Raw genomic sequence first — 21603 nt, 5'->3', positions numbered from 1 at the left:
TCTTAAATGTCCACCATGGAACTGGATTATGTTCTCATCTATAACCATGAAAATCTGGATTCGTTTCATTGAGTAGCTTCTGATTACGTCAGGTTGACTGGGCTCTGCTAGAGCAAGAATAGCCTGTGGTTATTCCATGGTGGACACGAAGGGAACGGAAGTACTGAGGGCTGCCCATGTGAGTCCCAGGAATGGTTACTGTGTGAAAATGCATAAGGCACTTGAAGCTGAAGGGGGTTTCTCCCTCTCCTCGTTGGGAGGACACATCTCAGCAGAGTCCCCGCCCCTCTGTGGCATATGCGGCAGTTGTGCATGTGGAAATGCCAGCAAGCATGACTGTGTTTCTAGCTGTCTGTTAACTGAACAGAGCCGCTGAAAATGAAGAGGCTCCAACACCATGTGCCTAGCCAGCAGATTGCTGGCTCCTGGGTCACACTTCGGGAACCTCTGCTCTGAGACGACAGCATCAAAGGGCAGGGGGCGCCTCATTTGTCAGTTTTTAAACAGCTTCATACTAATCCATTGGGAAAGGCAGGGTTTGCTCACTCTGCACATGTGCAGATTCCTTATGACCCAGTGGAAGCAAGTGTCATCTGTACAACCAACCTGCTTCTGCTGTGGTGGCAGGCCCCACCACCTTCTCCTAGACTCTGCACAGCAAAGCGTGTGTAGGTGCCATGCCTCTAGTGGCTCCCGCTATGGCAGCTGTCCCCAAAGGGTGCATCCTCCAGGGTGGCCGGGCAAGGCAGTGTAAGGTCATGGAGGCTCTGCCTCTATTAAGAGTTGGGTGTGGGTGGAACAGAGGGAATCCAGAAGAGCCCAGGTCTGGTTCCTTCCCAGCCCACCCAGTCTATAGTGCCATGGACCTGAAACCCTGCAGGGAACCCCATGAAGAAACTTCCATTAGTTCCTGGGGAAAAGCTTGGTATAGTTTCTCCTTAATGCCTCCTCCCAGGGTGGGCGAGGAGACAGCCGCGGAAATAGACAAGGGACCCTGGGAGCTAGGCCACTGGTACTGAGTGTTCTGGAAAGAACACCAGAGCATTTGAATTGCAAACATGTAGGAGAAAGACAGCTCAGTCACATGTTGGGGCCCCCATCCCTGGACTTTGCTTAGATGACACTTCCCCTTCTGTTACTGGGCCCTCACCAAGAACTGGCATCTCCTAAACAGCAGCCCTTTTGCGGCCTCTCCTCTTTCACAATGTGGGTTTGATTTGGACCCTTTAGACAATTGCAGGTCTTTCTTTTCCCCACGTTCTTATCTTGTGCGCCAATAACCAGACAGATGGAAACCTCTAACGGGACTGCTCCAACTTTCATTTTATTGTTGAAAATGGAATTCGGGGATGGAGAGGTGGGTGCACAAAAAGAGGGCGATTTGTTGCAAAAGGGAAAAACAAGGGATTCTTTGGATGTACATTGGCAAAGGAATTCCTACCCAAGTGGAAATGACTCCTTAAGCAGGAAAGCGGACAGGCTGAATGCTCCACCATGGTGGACATGCTTGGCTTTTCATCTGTAAGGTCTACTTCACGGATTATCCCACATACAAAACAAAAAGGTATGTTATATATATATTTATTTGTGTGTGTATATATATGTGTGTGTTATATAACACACACACACATCCTACATCCCTACAACTCCCGATCCCTAGGGGGTTCAGTTACCTGGCCATGCATATATCTGCAGTATACAAATGTATTGCCGGCTGAGACAGTACTTTCCTGACTGGTGGCTGGTGAGACTGGCCATATGATAAATAAATGGGTGAGGTGCCTCAAAATGAAATCTGACCGCTCACACCTGTGGGTGTATGTGTGTTCTCAGCCAAGCATTGAGTAGCTGCACCACTTTGCCTGGGTCCCTGGCTACTTCCTACAGCTGTGCCATCTCACTGCCTATGCTTTAAACAGGATTTTTGTGCCATGGAGGGGCAAGGACAGCTATCACACCAAGGGGAGGGAGGAAGGAGCAGATTGACATATGCTCAGTTCTGCTGCCCAGGAGCCAGTCAAACTGAATGTCACAGGTTGCTGTTTCCCAGTGGGTCTTCCAATGAGCAGTTTCTGTTGCTTTACCAAAAAAAAAAAAAAAAAATAGACAGTCAAAATTCACCATACAATAGTTAGACAAGTCTTCACAGAGGTCCATCTGTCTCTCTCTTTCCTGCAGGGTGTACGCTGTTGTAGGGCTAAAGGTCTCCTTTCATCAGGCTAAGGTCGAGTCCCTGGTTGGTGGCAGGTGGCCCTTCATACGGGCCTGTCCACGGCATATTGGCAGGGGCTCAGGTTGGAAGCTGCCGTCTGAACCGCCGGGTAGGTGAAGTTGGCGTGCTGCTTGGCCTTCAGCCTCAAGCTGGCCAGGCTAGAGTTGCACGTGTCCCTGTACATATAGGGGCTGGCGGTGGAGGCATAAGGGCAGGCACTGGATGAAACGGCAGAGTTGAGGCTTGGGCTGTTGAGGTTGTTGATGTTTCCCAGGTTGTTGAGGCTGGAGCCTGGCACGCCAGTCACTGCTGAGGAGACCATGGAGGAAGGCATGGTCATGGAAGCAATGGAACTGGGAGGGGAGAACATGGGCTGGGAGGAGAGGGGGCTGACATTCATGGAGTTGAAGAAGGGGAAGCTCTTGGCTGACAGGGGGCTGGTAGCAAGCCCTTTGGTAGCCCAGTTGTTATACGAATAGCCGGAATACATGTCATCATAAGGCTGCATCAGTCCATTGAACTGAGCTCCAAAACTGTTCTTACAAAGCTCTGCCTGCTGGTTCCTTTCTCGTTTCCTCCACTTGGCTCTGCGGTTCTTAAACCAGACCTGCAAGGGAAGGAGAGAGCAGAAGGGTCATTCCAGTTATTAATGGGGAAGCCTCTGTCTCTGTCAGTCATCCCTCCTTGTACCAACATGGTCGTCAGGACAACTGAGTACATCTGGAAAAGGACAGGCTGAGGTGAGTGAGGGGCTTGTAACTAGGAGTGATTAGATGGAATTAACCAAAGAAAACTTTGGTTCAATAGCAGGAAATGTTACCTAACAGGGGTATTGTAGGCTCCCAAAGGGAGCTGGTGGCAGCCCCCTCACATAGCCCCCCTAAAACCAGAACAGAGCACTGGAGCATGCAGTACTGGGAGAATCCTGGGACTGTGTAAGTGAACCTAGGTCCTTTCACATTCTAACATCCATGATTTGCAGTATAAATGTAGTGCCGTACGTTTGTGTTCATACCAGGTTTCCACAGATATCAGAGAGAGACTGGACCCTACAGGAGTGGAAAATTCAGCAGCCTCCCCTGACATCCCCCTTCTCATCTCTGTTAGTTTAGTCTGGTTCTGTGTCGCTAGTGGAGATCAGCTGGAGATTCTCCATGGGGATTTCCACCAGGGCAGGGGACTTCAACTGGGCTGGACCACAACTTACTAGAGAGAGTGCCTCACGGACACCCCCCACACACACACACACTCTCTAGTTTGCGATCATGTGACCCACCTTGCCTTCCATTCTCGATCACACAACAAATACAGCAGTTGCTTACATAGGAAAATATTAGGAAAATACTTAGTGTATTTTTAACTGTGATCTAGCAGCTAGGAGCCAGTATCGTATGACTTTGTAGATCTCCATAGACCATGAGCAAGTGCTCTGAGGTGCACAGTTTGAGAACTGCTGCACTAGGGGAATTCATGCTTCTTTTTGTCTGTAGCTCAAAATCAGTTTGATTTTGTGTGATTAATCTTTTGTATCATTAGAAGGTGGTGAAAGATTAGTTTTGCTGGGGTTCTTCAAAGACAAATAACAAATGTAAAAATAACTCCATTGGAAATAAATCCAAATGTTGACTGAAGACTATTACTGGGACGCTGTCCAAAACCCTATTTGAAACTTTTTTTTTCTTAAATTACTAGTAATACCTCAGGTTAAAAAATTTTAAAAATAGAATTAGTTTTGCCATGGATGCACTTTGTTTTGGTTTTGCATTTCTGTCAGCTCAGATGGTAAAATGACTGGTCCATTTCACTCCTGGATTCCTATGCTGGAGCCCAGTGTAGTTGCTTAGCATGGCTTTAAGTTACTTGACAAGTTCCCTCTCTGAAAATTGTAATTCCACTTCTGCCTACGCTAAGCGTTCAAAAATCATGAGTCAGAACCCAAAACACCATGTGTCTTATGTTATAATTTTGAAAAACTGTCACAAAACTGTTTTTTTGCCTGCCATCTGACTCCTCCCTCCCCCCACCCCCCGCCACCTTCAAGGGAAGCCACGCATTTCCAACTCATGTGGGATCATCTTGGGTTCAAAATTCAATCACAGAAATGCAACTTCCCTATTTGCTGATCAGAGCAAATCCCACCTATGCTCTTGTATCCCTTGGGGCCATTCTGTCCCTCTCTATCTCTTCCCTAGCTAGACAGGGTAGGCAGCTGCCCCACGCACATTCTCCCCTTTGTAGTATGTATGGAACTGGAGAAAGAGAGTCAGACTTCAGGGGAACCTAGTGTGATGTTTGTTTATACGGCTTAGAGTTCAATAGTTCCCCCATATTGACCTTGAGAGAAGTGTAATCGGCTGTGGGTCACTTGCCAGGATTATCTGGGTGTATCTCACTTAATCATTTCCCTGCTATTGCAGAGGCCTCAGGTGTTAGTGTACCTCGGTTTCTCCTCTTCTCTGCCTGTGGCACACAATAGTCTAGTCTCCTGTGGGCTGTAATACTTTGGTCTAATTTCGGTTGTTGGGTTTAGCATGTCAGTGGTGGAGGTGGCCTGTGATAGACAGGCGGTTGGTAGCTGATCTGGGGGGCCCTTCTGGTCTTCAACTCTGACTGTATTTAAGTTTGGGGTTATACCGAGGGCTCAAAGATGGACACTGGAGCTAGGCTGCTACCACACAAACTATACAGCCTCAGCACGTAACACTGGCCTCTCAGTCTGCTCAATGTAGATCTCTTTCCTACAACTCTGGCTGTCTGCAGCATCCCCTTCAGTTTCCTACACATCATGTTCTCTCACTCTGCCATACGTAGGCCCTTTCACCCTCAGTCTGCCTCCTGCTATCCACGTGTCCTTTGACTCCTAATATAGCTTCCTGTCCTGTTGCTTAGCTCCCTCTCTGCTGCCCCCACTGCCCCATTCCCAGCAGCTCCACAGCTTCCTGGCTCTTGCCTGGCCTCACATGGTGACTAAGGGTATGTCTATACTACAGATAGACACATGCAGCTGGCCCATGCCAGCTGACCCAGGCTCGGGCTAAGGGGCTGTTTAATTGTGGTGTAGACATGCAGGCTTAGGCCTGCGAGGTTGGAAGATCCCAGATCTTGGGATGTAGTCTGAGCAGGAAGTTCTACACTGCAATTAAACACCCCCTCAGCCTGAGCCTGTGTCAGCTGGCGCATACTCTAAAGGGCCACCATTTTCCCTCAGACCATGGCTTCAGCCCCATTGGTAATAGTGAGAAATGGTGTCCATCTTTGCAGTGGGCAATCTCATACCCATACACACACTCACAAGGGGCATGTCAGCCAACTTGTTGAGGGCAGCATGCAATTCAGTCTCATTGACGGGGCGACAGGGGCTGTTCGGCTAAGGATACAGGTTTGTGAGAGGAAGTCAGAAATCGGAAATTCATACAAATCCTTTAAAAAAAAATAACCTAAGCACCTAAATGTCACGAGACTCATGCTAGAATCATGAGAGTTGGCAGGGTTTCCCTTTAAAATGTGACACCCCTGCTTTTCTGGGAACTAATTCTCATCAGGATAGAGAAACCTGAAGCCTGCACCAGAGGAAAGGGCCACAGCAGGACAGAAAGAGTAAAGAGGAGGGGGATAGGGTAGGATGGGAGGGGGATAGACAAGGGAAAGGCAGGAACACGGGACATAGGCAGGGTAAGGGTCCAGGGCCTGAGAATATACAGAGGGAGATGAAGCAGGGGTATGGATAAGGTTTGTGGTGTTAATCTGTAGTCCCAGCTGAGATCAGAGCCCTGCCTTTACCTACACGTAGTGAGGCAGGCCTGTCCCAAAGAGCTGGTAGTCCAAATAGACAAGCTAAAGGTTGAAGGGCAGAGAATGAAGGCCCGGAGAGGAGAAGTGACCAGCCCATGGTTGCACAACAGGTCAGTAACAGAGCAAGTTATAGAGCCCAGGCATCCTGTCTCCCAGGCAGGGCTTAACGTGCATCTGGTCAAAAGGGGGTGCAGACCCACAAATGAAATTTCAGGTACCATGCAGTCATGTAGACGCTTCCTACAGTGACAGAAGGGGTTTTCCTGTCAATGTAGTTAATCCACCACTCCAAGAGGCAGTAGGTAGGTAGATGGAAAAGTTTGTCCAACAGACTAGCTGTGTCTACACCAGGGGCTAGGTTGTACTAATTTTTAGGTGTAGACCCGGCCTTCTACAACTACAATTCCAGCCATGTCACTGAGAGGCGCACATGTCAACCCCTGGAAAACCCCCACTGATTGGCTACATTCCCATTGCCCCGCCTCCTGGGCAAGAGCAGCCAATCAGAGCTGTTGGAGCAAGCAGGCAGAGCTGACACATTCTTACAGGAGGGGAGCAGGGAGCAGAAATTGACCAGCAGCTCAGGACGGCTCCACTCCCCCATCTCCCAACCTCTTCCCCTCCCTGAAACATCCAGCCTGGGAAAGGAGAGGGGGCTGCAGCAGAGAAAGAGGTGAAGAACCGCAGGAGGAGCAGAGATGAGGCTGGGAAGGAGAACTGAGGGGGAACTAGACAGGATTAATTTGGAGGTTGGGAGGACAGACATGCTGGACGTGGGACGGGTAGATGTGGGGATGAGAGTTCCTGCACCGGCATCCAAAATCCCCATACCCAGTACATTCAGGAGAACTGGCAACACTGTGTGTGTCTCACACTCACACACTCTCACTCACAGAGCATGGGCAGAGCTGAGTAATGGCTTCTCCTGTGTATTGGGTGAGATTTCTTCCCAAGGGCCCTCTGACCCTGAGCAGCCCAGGGAGACTTATCTTCCCTGGGGGTCAGAGCACAGGAGAGATGTCTGTTAGTATATGGAACTGGAGGAAGGTGGGCAGTTCTCTGCCTCGGGAGGAGCCTGCCATCAAACTAATCATTCCCAAGGAAATCAAGTGTGATTTCCCCCTCAAACGCCTGCCAGAATGATCGTTCTTGTGAACTTGCGCTGAATCCAAGATGGCAGCCTGCAAGGTGTCCGCAGCGGGGGCCTGTTGGGCCCTGAGAGCAGAGCTGGGTGGAATTGGTGTGCTGGAGACGCCTCTAATGCCCTTGGCTCTCTGTTAAAGGCAGGGTCTGGGTTGGTTTGGTGGCTTGCTGCAGAGCTGGTCTCGGGCCCCCCTTTCCCCCAGGCTGTGGCCGTATTCAGAGACTATGGAGTGGAAGACTGGTGGCCGTACCCGGACTCGTGCCTCAGTCAGGTTGGTCCAGACTGCTATCTCCTCCCTGGTGCTCATGTCTGGGTAGCGGTTCCTCTGGAAGGTGGCTTCCAATTCCTGGAGCTGCTGGCTGGTAAAGTGAGTCCGCTGCCTCCGCTGCTTCTTCTTCAGGGAGCCGTCCTCGGGGTTGGAGTCATCGGTCTGGTTCTGCTGGGACTTCTCTGTGTCTGTGAAATGCAAAGGCAGGCAAACCATCACAACGCAGCCCTGGGACTCCGGCACAAGCCTCGGTCCCCAGGACAGCAACTTCCCCGAAGCTCAGTGGCTTGGGATGCAACTCTTTCGCATTACCCTGGTGCTACCTGCTCCAGGCTTCCGGCCTGCACCTCTGAGTCCCAGGACTCCAGGGCACCTCATTCCTGGTGCACGTAATCCAGGCACACACGAAACTCACCTGCCTTCCCTTCCTAACGCAGCCAGCTGTGGTAACTATGTAGGGCTTCAAGAGCAGGCAGCATCCTATTAGACTCAACTCTTCTCTCACCAGCCCAGCCTTACAGCCCCAACCACCTCTAGGTGTAAGAGGAGCCAAAAAACTACTCCTTGTCTACACACAACTTGCACTGGTTTAACTTAAAGTCTGTTTTAAACTGACGGGTAGACTCTTGTTTCCATTTGAGTAGCTTATTGTAATGTAGTTTAAACCTGTTCCTAACTGACTTAGGCTAAATTGATATAAGTCTGGGTTGAATAGATTTAAAAGTGTTCACTTTATGTTTCTTATGCTTGCTTAACTAAAGCAATTTTCAATCACACCATTTGGCAAACCTGGTGCAATTTTACATCTAGACAAGGCCCCAGAGACTACAAATAAAAAGTCAACAAATCAGGAAGAATGCCAAAGGAGAAAGAAAATGGACAAAGGAGCCGGGGGGAGCCACCTGGGGGGACAAATGTTAGTCACATCATTTATTGCATTTCTGAAAAGCACTTGGGTACTGGCTTCTGTATAAGATGAGTGGAGATTATAGGTGAAAAAAATGAATTTTGAGGAGAGATTTAAAGGAAGAGAAAGGAAATCACCCTAGGGATCTAGTTAAATATAAACTAGGCCCTGGTTCATTGTAATAGAGAAGGCTTTGCAATATGCCTCTTAATCATCCTATAAACGGAACTAACCTTTCTGGCTCAAAACAAAAGGCAGGGTAGAATAGAACTGTCAGGCCCTGGCTTGAGGGAAGAGCAGACACAATAGGGGAGGGGAGCCAATCTGCCAAGATTACAAACTGAGGCTCCTACAGTAAGTGGAAGCCGCAGATGAAAGTAATGACTTTCCAGGACACTCCATTCAATTTTACTTCGATTTAACAGGCACATACATACATGATGGATATGACATCTTGGCCTCTCTTGAACATTGCCATGTCCCTTAAAAGTGAATACTCTTTCCCCATTCTCTATTCAGTGGCCATCTAGATCCAATCCCTTCTACTGGATTTGTAGACTTCAAGGTCAGAAGGGACCACTGTGATCATCTAGTCTGCCCTCCTGTATAAACCAGGCCAGAGAACTTCCCCAGAATAATCCCTAGAGCATCTCTTTTAGAAAAAAATCCAGCCCTGATTTTAAATTTTTTAGTAATGGAGACTCCACCACAACCCTTAGTAAATTGTTCCCATGGTTAATTACTCTCCCTGTTCAAAATTTACACCATATTTCCTCTCTGAATTTGTCTAGCTTCAACTTCCAGCCATTGGATCACGTTAGCCCTTCCTCTGCTAGACTGAAGAGATCGTTAGAAGTACCTACATGGAGAACAAATATTTAATAGACTGCAATCAAGTCACCCCTCTAACCTCCTCTTTGTTAAGCTAAATAGGTTGAGCTCCTTGAGTCAGTCACTATCAGGAAGGTTTTCTAATCGTTTAATCATTCTTGAGGCTCTTCTCTAAGCCCTCTCCAATTTATAAATATTGTTCTTGAATTGTGGACACCAGAACTGGACACAGTATTCCTGCAGTGGTTGCACCAGTGCCAAATATAAATGTAAAATAACCTCTCTGCTCCAGCTCCAGATTCCCCTGTTGATGCATCGCAGGATCGCATTTGCCCTTTTGGCCACAGTGTCACATTGGGAGCTCATGTTCAGCTAATTATCCACCATGGTCCCCAAGTGACTTTTTCAGAGTCACTAAGGATGGGGGGCGGTAAGAGGGACTTGTTAAGGAGCCCACTGGTCCAATAGATTCTCTTCTTGCATGGGCCCTAAACTGGGTGCTCCTCTCTGCCCTTCTTCATTTAACAGCACAGGTATTGGCCATACAGGCTGCCCTCATGCTGCCCCACCAGCCGCCTCTTAAGGATGGGAGGTTAGTTCTCTCCATTGCCCATTTAACCCTTGGCCTCTCTGCTGCATTTAAGAAGGGGGCATGTCAATAGGCATGGACAGCTGACCATTCGGAAGCAGGGTGAGACCCCGAAATATTTAGCATAGGTCCCTAACCAAACATCAGCTCAAGACAGCCAGACATGGTGTGGCAGTGGAGGAAGGCTCCATGCCCCATCATCAAACCTCAGGCTCAGCCAGCTTCTTCAGCTAATGTTGTTTGAGACTACGAAAACCACTGAAGATGTGTATTCAAAAGGTGGAAATATGTAGTACCTAAAAATAGACCCACAGGAAACTGCTGTACCCTTGTGACACTCTAAGTACTGCTATAATTATCTAGATGTGGGGACAGTGCCCATTTCCTGAGGGCTCTTTGGAAGCAGATGAATTTCTCTGGCCCCCATTGAGTTGATGCTCTTTGACAACAACACGTGCTTTTAATGTGTATGTTACAGTTGTGGTTCCAGTGGAGACTATATTCTTATTCCTCTGGTCTGAACCAATGTCAGAGGAGAGAGACTCAGCCCTTGTTGGCCTCTGAACAGATTAAAAAGGGAATGATGACAGATGCCGCCATTTCTGAGCATGAAAGTAATGATCTGACTATCCACGAGGGGACAATATTCAGTTTAACCCTCACTCATTTTGTTAGGTCTGAAACCCTTCAAAGAGAGAAGCACAGAGTGTAAGAGCCTGCTTGTGAGAGTCAATGGCAAAAGACCACCAACTTCCAAAGGAATTGATGCTAAGGTAGTAATGACGTGCCCCAGTCTGCAGGCTTTGCTCAGAATGCCTACTGAGGGCAGGGGAAGCTTGCAATGCACAGGGCATAAAGGGATGGTGTAGACACAGCACACTGCTCATGGGCTATATCATCCCTAGTCTCATGAAATATCTGACTTTGACATAATCTAAGCCCAAGGCATCATCACCTTTGGGCAGGGGTGCAAGACTGTCTGGGTAATTGTGTGGAGCCCAAGGAGATAAGGGGAGCCCTGGTCCTAATTTTACACATCTGCAGAGCAGGATGCCCAGTGCCCTTGGTGCCCTCTTCGCAGTGCCCTGCTCCCAGAGGACAGAAGCTCTGTACTACCAGCTAATGTTGCAAGTGGCATCTGCAGAGCAAGCCTCCTATGGTGGTATAATATTGCCAGGGGAGCGCCATGCTTCAGGGAAAACACCTTCCTTCCCACTCTTGCTGGCCCTGGCTTTCCCTGTGTGGTGTTTGTAGGGACGGATTTTCGGCATGGCAGAACCAAGAGAGGATTGTGCTGCGCAGTTGGAAAGGAAATAGTGGAGTTCTAGCTTCGGTGCAATTACTGCCGTCCCTCCCCACTGCAGTGTGGAGAGGCACAGGGGACCCTATGGGAGTGAGGGACAGTGTGGTGTATGGGAGAGATTGCATTGTATATCCTTTGAGTGGCAGAGCATGGTGTAGATGTACGACTACCTTCCCCATGTAGGGTGCCATCTGCCATGGTCCATGGACCCTGGTCTCCAGGATTCCTCACTCTGTAGCTGCAGGGCTGTGAGTCAGCAAGACTATTGCTGCTACTCCGTAAAGCAAGAAAGTGCAATGCCAGTGAATCATGCCCTCCCTATTTCTCTGCAGCCCAAGGCGTGATTACATTACACACCCTCTCCCTCTCATGAGCCAACCCAGCCCTCAAATGGGCATGCCCAGCTCTCCCTGACAGCTGTGTCAGAGGCAGAATCAGCCCCCCTGGGTGAATAACCCCAGGTAACAAAGCCCCCTTTAGTTCATTCAGTGGACAGTTTTTATTTCTAGGTCACTCTGTTGTTTTTGACAGCAGTGGAAACCAACACATACAATAGCTGAGCATTTACTAGTAACCTCAGATAGTGCATAGAGTATTATATGCACCTTTCCCCCTCCACTAAACTACTAGAGTCATAGCTGGAATTAGCTGCCTGGGCTTAAGGGAAAATGTCACTCACAGCCAGTCAGGTCAGTGCAATAAGATGATTTAACAGGGCAGAACCCATGAATGGACAGTAACAGCTCCAGTCCAAAGCAGGCGACTAGAAGCCAGTACATCCTTAAGGATTTGCCCAGCTAAGGGCTTATCTGCATGCAGAAATTTATGGTACAACCATAGTGACAAGAACAGTTATTTATTCTGAAATAAGAGTGTCCACACAAGGAGTTACCAGTATAGCTATAGCAGTATAGTTGTGCCGGTTAACTTCCCCACATAGACCAGCCCTAGGGCCTTGCACAACGGGCAGGGGAGAGCACAAGGTTGTCACAGCCTAGTACGACTCTGAATGGAGGCTACACAAGGGGGCAATTAGGCTTCGGTGCTAAGGGTGTGTGTTGTAGTGGTGCTGAGCACCTGCAGCTCCCATTGGAGGGGTCCTGTGGAAAAACATAGTGATTGTGCAACTAGCCAGTATCAAGGCATACGCACCAGGGGGCTGAATTAAGGCTGCACAACCAGCCATCATTCTGGCATCTTCTAACACTTGAATCTTTGATTTTGCAACTCTAACATTCTTTTAATGTTGTTTATGTAATTTAACTTTTTTCTTAAACTTAAATTGAAAAAAAATGCATCATGTGGAACCATACTGCTCCCCCCATCTCCCATGGATCATCAGCAGAGTGGGATCTGAAGATTACCCCCCCCCACACACACACACACATAAACCTCTTACCATTTGAACTAACTGCATAAGTGGTAGAAAGTACCAGCTTTCTCCTGCTAGGTGGACCTGCCACAGAAGGGGATGGTCCCACTTCACCAGTGAGTTTCACAACTAAACAGTGAAGGAATTGTGAGACTCAAGAATAATTGGTTTAGTTTCAGGTTCTATAGGGGCAGGTTCTGCAGTGATTAGACCTCTTTCCCCTCCCAGGCTCTCCCACTCTTCTCCTACTTCCTCCCTCCTTCCCCATCTCTGTGCATTTGACTCAGTTAAGCTTCCTCCTCAAGGCTACCTGGGCACTACATGGAAAGCACAGGAGAGAGTTTCCCTGGCCCAGACCCCCAACAACCTACAGCAGCAATTTCAGGAAGAGTCCTGCTCAGCCTCTATAGTGCTGGGCCAGATCATGCTCAGTCATTCTGTGGGCCTGGCCCAGTCATACACTGGAGAACGAAGCATGTCCAGGACTACTGCAGTCTTCAGAGAATTTAGCTGCCAGACTCTTACAAGTCTGAGCATGTGTGAATGGAGATTTCTGAGGATCTTATAATTTGGCCAGATTTGGACAAGCTTTCACAGGGATGGTAAAAATACATCCCTGACACCAGGGCAATGCCTCTGCCAAACCTGAAGTCCTTGCTCCAAAGTACAGAGGTGCTAGTGTTTCTCTTTAATACGGGCAAACAATCCACACCTTGTTCCTGGAAATGGCTGAACCTTGTTCAGCTCGAAGCAGATCCCCGGCAAGGAAAACTTTAGCCTGAACAATTCAAGCCTGGCAAAGTTCTAAGTAGCTAAAAACAGATTTATAATGGAAAGGGTCAGGCAATCTTAACTGCAGGTATCACAGCCTGTCATTCCATATGCAGCTGGAGAACTCAAAAGGACTTCTCTTTAACACCCTTCTGCAAACCACACAAATCCTCTAGTGCACTTGGCTAAATACAATAAAACTGGGGGGGGGGGGGAAACGGGGGCAGGTAATGAGACATAATGCTCTGCATGTACTCAGCTGACTCTAGACTGTCTTTTACAGTGGGAGGAGTTCAACTGATTTCTCTCTAGCTGGCTGCCTTTTCTATCCTGAAGAAAGGTGCCATTTAATTAGTGCATTCCATCCAAAGATGGACACAGTAAACACACACTCATTAAACCTCACAGCTGCCCAGGACACTGAAGCTTAAGAAGTTAGTCCTATGTACTGGTAGCTGGGATAACCAAGCCCCCAGAGCAGGTGAAGTGACTTGCCTGAAATCACAAAGCAAATCAGGAGCAGAGTCCTGAATCCCCAGTTCCAGCCAGTACCCACAGCTGCTTAGCTGCAACAGAGTGTGCCTCTCCAAAGGCAGCAGGGTACTCTGTGCACGGGGGAGAAGGTGCTTATCTGGCCAGGGTTTTTCAGCTGAGGCGGAATGGAACTGGGCTCTTGCAAAGGGAGGAGCCAGCCAATTTAGAACAGGGCAGAGAAATGGTGACATCATGAGAACAATTTGAGTAGAAGAAAAACTAAGGCCAGGGGACAATAGGTTAGAGGAAAGGAGGGATTCAGACTGTCCAATATAAATTTGATTTTAGGACTGTTCTGTGTGTTATGCCACTGGCTGCAAACCAGAGAAAGTGAGTAATTATCATGCTGAAAGAGCCTGCTCTGGGTGTCTGCCCAGACCTCTAGCAGGGGTTGTGACTCTGACAAACCCCAAGATGATAAATGGCTTTTGTGGCTCCGATATAAACAATTTCCCTTTACACCGAGATTCTAGACTCCTTTGAAATGGACTCCCGAGCTTTGAAGCGTGGTCATGGAAGGAGGGTGGTTTGAAAGGCTCTGTCGGGAAACTGGATAGCGAGGTTTTGGCTAGAAAGGAAGTAATCAAGGCGCTAATGACAATTGGTAGCACCTGGCCAGTGCGTCAGGGAGGCATGGAGACACACCTCGCTGGGATGCTGGAGAGGATAGGTAGGCTGAGAGCACGGGCAGAGGGGAAGAAGGAGGTTTTCATCTCACTTAACCAATATTTGCGCTTCAGTTTAAGGCTCAGCCAGCTCCGCTGTCTCTATCTAGGCGCTGCTTAGCTTTGATGATTGTGTGATTTCCCCCCACTCCCGATTTTCTACCCATTGCCAAACAAACGGTGCTTAATGAAGATACCTTAGGCTAACTGCGCAAGCTGTTCAATTAGTGGGGATTACTTTAGGGCACCAGCCAGAGACAGCTGGCCCCTTGGGAGGTGGGATTAGGAGAGAAGGAACCGTCTGGGCCAGTCAAGGCCTGCCGGAATTGCTAGTCTGTCCCGGAGGGCGCGAGGGCTGGTGCCCATAGCGAAGGGAGAGCCCGGGGCCCTCCAGGGGCAGATAGTTGGGGGCGGTGTATGTGGGGCCAGGGGCGCGGAAGGATCGGGGAGCAGGGGGGTGGGGAATGTGCCTGAGAGCAGAGAGTGGGGTAAATGTGGTGTTTAGACGCTGAGCTCTTGCAATGAGTTCTGCCACTTCCGTACAGCGCAGATTTGGCGCTAATGAAACGGGGCAGAGCAAACAGCGCGCTGGCCGCTAGTTCTGCTCTTTGGCTACGTGGCACTCGCTGGAGTTACAGTTAGGGGCCCGGATCGCCTTGCAGGGCGGCCGTGGCAGGCTGGGCAGCTATCGCTCTTCCACGGGTTCCCGGTCCCTTGGCACTCACTGGTCTGGATAAACCGAGCCGGAGCAGGGAGAGCTAAACGGGAAGTTGCTGACGCTCCCAAACCAGCTCTGGCTGATAAGGGCTCGGCGCCCTCTGCCTGAAAACAACCAGAGGGGTGACCTGGGAACCGTGCAGGGCTGTCCTCAAAGCTTAATTTCCAGGGTAAGGGGCAGAGCCGTTTACAGAGGCTGGATTCGTTCCGGTTCGGATTTAGCCGGGTGGATGGGGGGAGGGAGTCGCTCGCGCACGTCCGGGAAAGTTTTAGTCCACAGGCTGCTGTCCTTGTTAGATACCCCGGCCCTGGAGGCTCAGAAAGCCTGTTTGTTGCAAGGGACAGCGCGCTATTCAGCCGCTGCAGGAGCCGCCTGCCGGCGTTGCTGACCGGAGAGGCGAAGCGATAGATCTGCGAGGGGAGCGTTACCTGGCTGCTGGCGGTGGAAGGGCCCGCCCCGGCCACAGAAACGGGGCAGGGGCGCTCGGGGGAGCGGAGACAGGGGGGCCAGACCCGCGCTGATCTCTGCAGGTGCCTTTTGCTGACGCCTTTATCCGATCAGCCCCAGCGGCATCTGGGCCAGGCAGGCAGAAGCGCCCCAGAGAAGATGCTCGGTTCAGTGTGAAGCTGCCTGTAATCTAGGCTGCTCCTGGGGGCGGGCCGCAGGCAGGCGAGTCTGGCAGGGTTTCCCCGGGCTGAAGGCAGCAGGGATAGACAGGAAGGGCCCTGCGCAGCGGTGTGTGTCCCGGCAGCGGCGGGGAGACGGCTACAGGTTTCTGCTTTTTGGAGCTGCAGCTCGCTAGCTCGGAGGCTGTCGGAGCGCCCAGGCCTCTCTGGAGAGGGAGCGGTGCGTCCGATAGGGAGAGGGGGACCCGTCGGGGCATGCGGGAGGCGATGGGCAGGGAAGGCAGCGCTCAGGGGGAAGCATCCCTTCCCCCGTCACAGTTCAAAGTCCCCCGAGTCTAGTCCCAGCGGGCGCAGCCTGTTGGTGGCGCACATGCCCCGAACCGCTGGGACTCGGGTGACCGGACAGCAAATGTGAAAAATCGGGACAGGAGGTGGGGGGAAATAGCCTACGTAAGAAAAAAAACCCAAAATCGGGACATCTGGTCACCCTAGCTGGGACTCCTACAGCCCATGGAGGGGACAGGAGGGCGGTAGATTCCCAGGCAATGCGCTCCCTCTCCTAACAAGCACCAGGCCACGTTCAGTGAAAAGCAAGCGAGGCATCTCGGGGCGCCTCCGCAACACGGTGGAGCTCACTGCCACAAGGTGAGGTCGAAAGCTGGGTAGATGTGGGGCTGGACATTTACAACGGGTGAGATCGGCGCCGGTTCCATTAGCCAGGGAGGATGCGGGAAAGCGGGTAAGGACACATCCTTGTGGTTCAGGGAATGACCCGCCTGGCCTGGGTTTAGGAAGACACTTCCCTTGCAGGCTGGTTTAATAATTAGCGGTTAGCAGAGCAGAAAGCGGTCCTGGGGGGAGAGAGCCCTACCACCTTCAGTCGGACTCCCCTAATTCTAGCAAGCGGATGCTTTCCCGAGGGTCTGAAAAAGCGAAGTACCCGCGCAGGCAGCCCCCGGCTCTCAGCCCCTAGCTCTGCGCCTGTCAATCCGCTTCTCACCTGTCCCCGGCAGGCTCACTAGCGGAGGTGCCATCAGAGCAGGGCTTGGGCTCTTGCGCCTCCACCAACCGTGCCCGAGGAAGCCGTGGCTGGTAACACCCCTGTCACCAATAGTGACTGTGCCCCATTTTCAGCGCAGCTGCTTCCCCTGCGACCCCGAGAGAATAGCGCCTGGCTGGGGACTGCTCGACCCCAGCCCTGATCGCTGGCCCTGCTGCCAAGTATTTCCACCGAGTGCAGCTCCCAGGCCGGGCCGCCTCCGGCTAGGGTCCCTTCTCCAATCTGCAGCCCCCGGCCCTGGCTCGCCTTAGCCCCCTGCCTTCCTCAACGCAGCCGGCAAGGGTTGGCTGGCCGGGCTCCAGCCCTACTGTCGGGTGGCCCCGCTCACCTGACCGGTCTCCGCACAGGACCTGAGAGCTGAAGCCTGAAGGATCCGGAGCCGGGTGTCTGCACGGGGCCGGGCCGGGAACTCGCGCTGCGCTGCAGCTGTCCCGCTCCTGCTGTTCCTTTGCCCCACACACATCCCGGCTGGGGATAAAGGCGAGAGACTGGCCTCGATAGTGCGAGCGGGGGAGTTTAAACCCGGCTTCCGCGGGCGCATAATCGAGCCCAGAAAGGAAACTGACTGAACTGAGCAGTTCCTCGTTCCGGTTACTCTCCGCGCCTGATCCAGCCCTCGGCTCCCGATTAACTAACAAAGAAATCTCCTTCTCCACCCCCCAGTCCTCCAAACATGAGTATTTCACCAGGAAGCTGCACCGGGGGCAAAGCTGACCGGATCGCGCAGTTCCCCGGGAAAAAGAACCAAAGTCTACAAATGGGACCCGAAACCAGTTAGATTTGAGCTGGGAAATGTCATTAGAAAGCAAGAAAGACCGTGTGAAATCCCAGCCCGGGTCGAAAGGGAAGTGGAGAAAGGAGAGGAAGCGAAGGAATAGCGCCGATGGAAAACACCGGTATGAACGCCCCAAAAACCGAAACCAGATTGAATTGGGACCTACGAAACTAGGACAATAAACAGACGCCCGGACCCGAGATCAAGAATTTGATATCGACAAACAAACCCCAACGGGGGGGCGTAGAACAGGATTTGAACACAAACTGCGCGTGACAAACAATAAAAGCTCACTGCAAAAAGGAAAATCGGACAGCAGCGCAGAGAGGGGGGGACGAAATGAAGCGGCCGTAGCCAGGGGCTGTTATGTTTGTGTGTCCAGATCTGAGCGGGCTGTGTCTGCAATACGGGAGGGTATCTCTGGGCAGTGGATGGGGGGGGGGGGTGTTTGCTGGTGCAGTGTGTGTAGTTGGGGGCTGTGCGGGGCAGCAAGTAGCTGAGTGTGGTGGTTGACACTACCTGGGGCCCACACGCGTTCTGTACGGGGCACTTTGGTTTGCCTGTTAGGCGCTGCCCAGCGCCTGTGACTTTGTCCGAGGTTGCCCTTGTGTGTGTCGGTTGCTGTTTCACGCAGTGGACCCGGGTGCGCTGTGAGCGCGGGTGACAGCGCGTTCTACTGTCCTGGGTGCTGGGGCGGGAGTGACAACGGGGGGAGGAGGAGAATGCGCGTTCCACTGTCCTGGGTGCTGGGGCGGGAGTGACAACGGGGGGAGGAGGAGAATGCGCGTTCCACTGTCCTGGGTGCTGGGGCGGGAGTGACAACGGGGGGAGGAGGAGAATGCGCGTTCCACTGTCCTGGGTGCTGGGGCGGGAGTGACAACGGGGGGAGGAGGAGAATGCGCGTTCCACTGTCCTGGGTGCTGGGGCGGGAGTGACGGGGGGGTGGGGGGGGGAGAAATGCGCGTTCCACTGTCCTGGGTGCTGGGGCGGGAGTGGTGGTGGTGGGGGAAATGCGCGTTCCACTGTCCTGGGTGCTGGGGCGGGAGTGACGGGGGGGTGGGGGGGAAATGCGCGTTCCACTGTCCTGGGTGCTGGGGTGGGAGTGACAACGGGGGGAGGGGGAGGAGGAGAATGCGCGTTCCACTGTCCTGGGTGCTGGGGCGGGGGTGGGGGGGGAAATGCTTGTTCCACTGTCCTGGGTGCTGGGGTGGAGTGACGGGGGGGGGGGGGAATGCGCGTTCCACTGTCCTGGGTGCTGGGGTGGGAGTGATAACGGGGCGGAGGGGGGAGGAGGAGGAGGAATGCGCGTTCCACACTGTCCTGGGTGCTGGGGCAGGAGGATGACGGGGGGGGGGGTGGGGGGGGGGGAAATGCGCGTTCCACTGTCCTGGGTGCTGGGGTGGAGTGACGGGGGGGGGGGGGGGGGGAATGCGCGTTCCACTGTCCTGGGTGCTGGGGTGGGAGTGATAACGGGGGGAGGGGGAGGAGGAGAATGCGCGTTCCACTGTCCTGGGTGCTGGGGCGGGAGTGACGGGGGGGTGGGGGGGGAAATGCGCGTTCCACTGTCCTGGGTGCTGGGGTGGAGTGACGGGGGGGGGGAATGCGCGTTCCACTGTCCTGGGTGCTGGGGTGGGAGTGACGGGGGGTGCGCGTTCCACTGCCCTGCGTGCCGGGGCGGGAGTGACAGCGAGGGGGGGTTGTGCGCTCCACTGCCCTGCGTGCCGGGGCGGGAGCGACCGGGGGGGGTTGTGCGCTCCACTGCCCTGCGTGCCGGGGCGGGGCTGCTCTGTCTGGTGCTGGGGTTGCCTTGCTGGGCAGCGCCTATCGCGTCCGCCTGGGAAGGAGTGCGCTGTGGAGGTGCGGAGCTTGCAGCAGAGATTGTAACTTGGGCCGTGATCAAGTGGAAGCTGAACCTGGCAGCCTTCTTTAGGAGGGGGAGAGGGGGCGTCTCCCGCCCGTTTATTGCTGCTAAAGCCTCTGTAGCAAGGGTCCCCGAGACACTGCAGGGTTACCGGAAGGAGGGGCTCTCCAGTGCGCTTCAGGGCTCGCTGCTCCAGCGGTATGGCCTGGCTGTGCCTGGTACCCAGCTGTGACTGCATCTCTAGCTGCTCCGGAACTGGCCCTGGGTGGGTGCAAGCCATTTCCGGGTTCTGCTCTCTTAGGAATGGGGAGGGAGAGATTGTCAGTCAGTGGGAACCTGGCCCTTGGCTTCCAAGGTAGTTGGATGGGGCCTGAAGTGCACAGAGAGCATTAAACCAAAAGTGATCTGGAAGGTTTGAACGTGACTCCTTGGAGGAGCCTTTCCCCTGAGAGATTCTCCCTGGGTCTTCAATGCCCTTTCCTCACTTCCAACTTTGATCCAACCCATTAATGGAACTAAAACCACAGCAGAGGAAGCAGCCAGCTGCAATACCTCTGAAGGAGGCCATTATCAGCCAGCGGGCTCCAAGCACTGAGGGGAAGTCACACTACTCGGGGACAGCTGGACCTTCCCTCTGTCTATGGCTTAAACTGGGAAAGGGTGTGTCTCTTCCCAGCCTCCTGTGCCAAGGTCCAAAAGGGGGACCACCTACCCACAGCACATGGTGATGCCAGACCTTTTAAACAGACTTTGCATTTCTGTGGCCTTTTGTCTATGGTCTAGCACCGGGGCACCCAGAAAGTCCATGGCACAACCCAGATCTCCCAACTTCCCTGCTCTAGACACTGTACCTTGCTCCCTTCCTAGGGCCAGATGCTGCTCTCACTGAAGTCAACTGCTAAACTCCTGGTGATATAATTGGATCGGAAGGGAACAGGATGTACTTTGGATCAGATGTGTTTTATATAGGTCAATGTGGGTCTATGGGAACGGCCCGACTGAGATCTGGAAGTGATGCTCAAATTAGAAAGCAAGGAAGTGCAGTGCCTCCTCTGTGTGCTGCTAGGAATAGGATAACAAACTGTCCCATTCATTTTCCTGGGCTGGTTTCCTTCTCTCCCTTCCATCTTCCAGGGAGCTGCTTGATCTGCTCTCCTCTCTCCTTCCCAGGACACAGGTGTGGGATCAGGACAGATCTGAAGCTGTCAGGCTCCTAACTAACCTTGTCATCAAAATCAGCATCCCTGAAACACACCCACTGAGAGGTTTGTAGCCTTTACCCTGCTTTAATTCCTAGCAGAAACTGAATGCTCCAGCCTACCTGCAAACTACACAGTCAGCTCTAGGAAACCATCATCTATCTGCAGACTTACAAAGAAGACACCGTGGCCCCTTGTTCTGTTTGTTGCTGAGTTTCTGGAGAAGGTAGAAGAGGGTGGAGCCTTTTAAGGAAGAGCCCAAGATCCAAATGTCAAGTACTGGGGGTGTTTTTATAGGGCTCACTTTTAGATTACAATGATTTTGGGTAGGGACTGTCACTGGCTCTGTTTATACAGCACCAAACACAACAAAGCCTGGACCTAGTAAAGGCAGATGCCCAGCATCCATTTAACGAGATGAGTGTCCCAGGAGCCTAAACCTCTAGCATCATGTTGAACTGATCCCTGGGGATCAGCCAGTCTTCTTCCCAGAGCGACTCCTGGCACTATCACCAAGGGGCATGCAAAACAGAGATGTGTCCATTCAGTGCAGGTGCTATGTGGGAGGGCCGTTCCACCCCTTCTGGCCAGGCAGCAACGTCAAGGACGGGGATGGGAAGGGTCTCAAGGGAAGAGCCTGCACTTACCACTGTGGTCCTGCCCCTTGCAGCTGTGTTCGTGTTGAGGGGTCCCAGAATCCGAGAGGGACAGAGCAGGGCTGCGAGCTTCTGAGTCTGTCAGCAGGTTGAAATCCATCTGGCAGGAGTCGGTGGTGGTGGAGGAGGAGGAGGAGAGATCTGCAGAAATAGGCACAGAGTGAGTGGAGAGGTAGAGCTCACATCATGCCCCCTCCCTACCCCTTCTGGGAAGGGACCAGTCAATGCAGGGCAGAGGAAGTTCTGCAAGGAAAAGTAAAGGAAATCTGCAGGAGCAGGACCCCAGCCCAGGCTGGGTTTCCTGGCTGGGAAGTGGGCAG

At 52.3% G+C, this 21603-nt stretch overlaps 1 protein-coding gene across 1 annotated transcript; it reads right to left on the bottom strand.

Annotated features, from left to right (window-relative positions):
• Nucleotides 1-1308: 1308 nt before the first annotated feature.
• Nucleotides 1309-21394, bottom strand: PITX3 (paired like homeodomain 3). Its single transcript, XM_073352960.1, has 3 exons — nt 21275-21394; nt 7399-7604; nt 1309-2819 (listed from the first exon to the last, which is right to left on the bottom strand). Exons 1-3 carry the CDS (start codon nt 21381-21383, stop codon nt 2256-2258), a joined length of 879 nt encoding a protein of 292 aa, XP_073209061.1. The 5' UTR covers nt 21384-21394; the 3' UTR covers nt 1309-2255.
• Nucleotides 21395-21603: the final 209 nt, after the last annotated feature.

The sequence above is a fragment of the Lepidochelys kempii genome, chromosome 7, assembly GCF_965140285.1.
Source record: "Lepidochelys kempii isolate rLepKem1 chromosome 7, rLepKem1.hap1, whole genome shotgun sequence".
NCBI lineage: Eukaryota > Metazoa > Chordata > Testudines > Cheloniidae > Lepidochelys > Lepidochelys kempii.
Note: the sequence above shows the minus strand (reverse complement) of the source record. Positions and strands in the feature narration are given on the sequence as shown.

Coding starts and splice junctions, on each gene's coding strand:
- PITX3 (XM_073352960.1), bottom strand. CDS start 21,383: ATGGATTTCAACCTGCTGACAGACTCAGAAGCTCGCAGCCCTGCTCTG. Junction 7,605..21,274: donor CAAGGGGCAGGACCACAGTG/GTAAGTGCAGGC, acceptor TGCATTTCACAG/ACACAGAGAAGTCCCAGCAG. Junction 2,820..7,398: donor TGACTGAGGCACGAGTCCGG/GTACGGCCACCA, acceptor CTTCCCTTGCAG/GTCTGGTTTAAGAACCGCAG.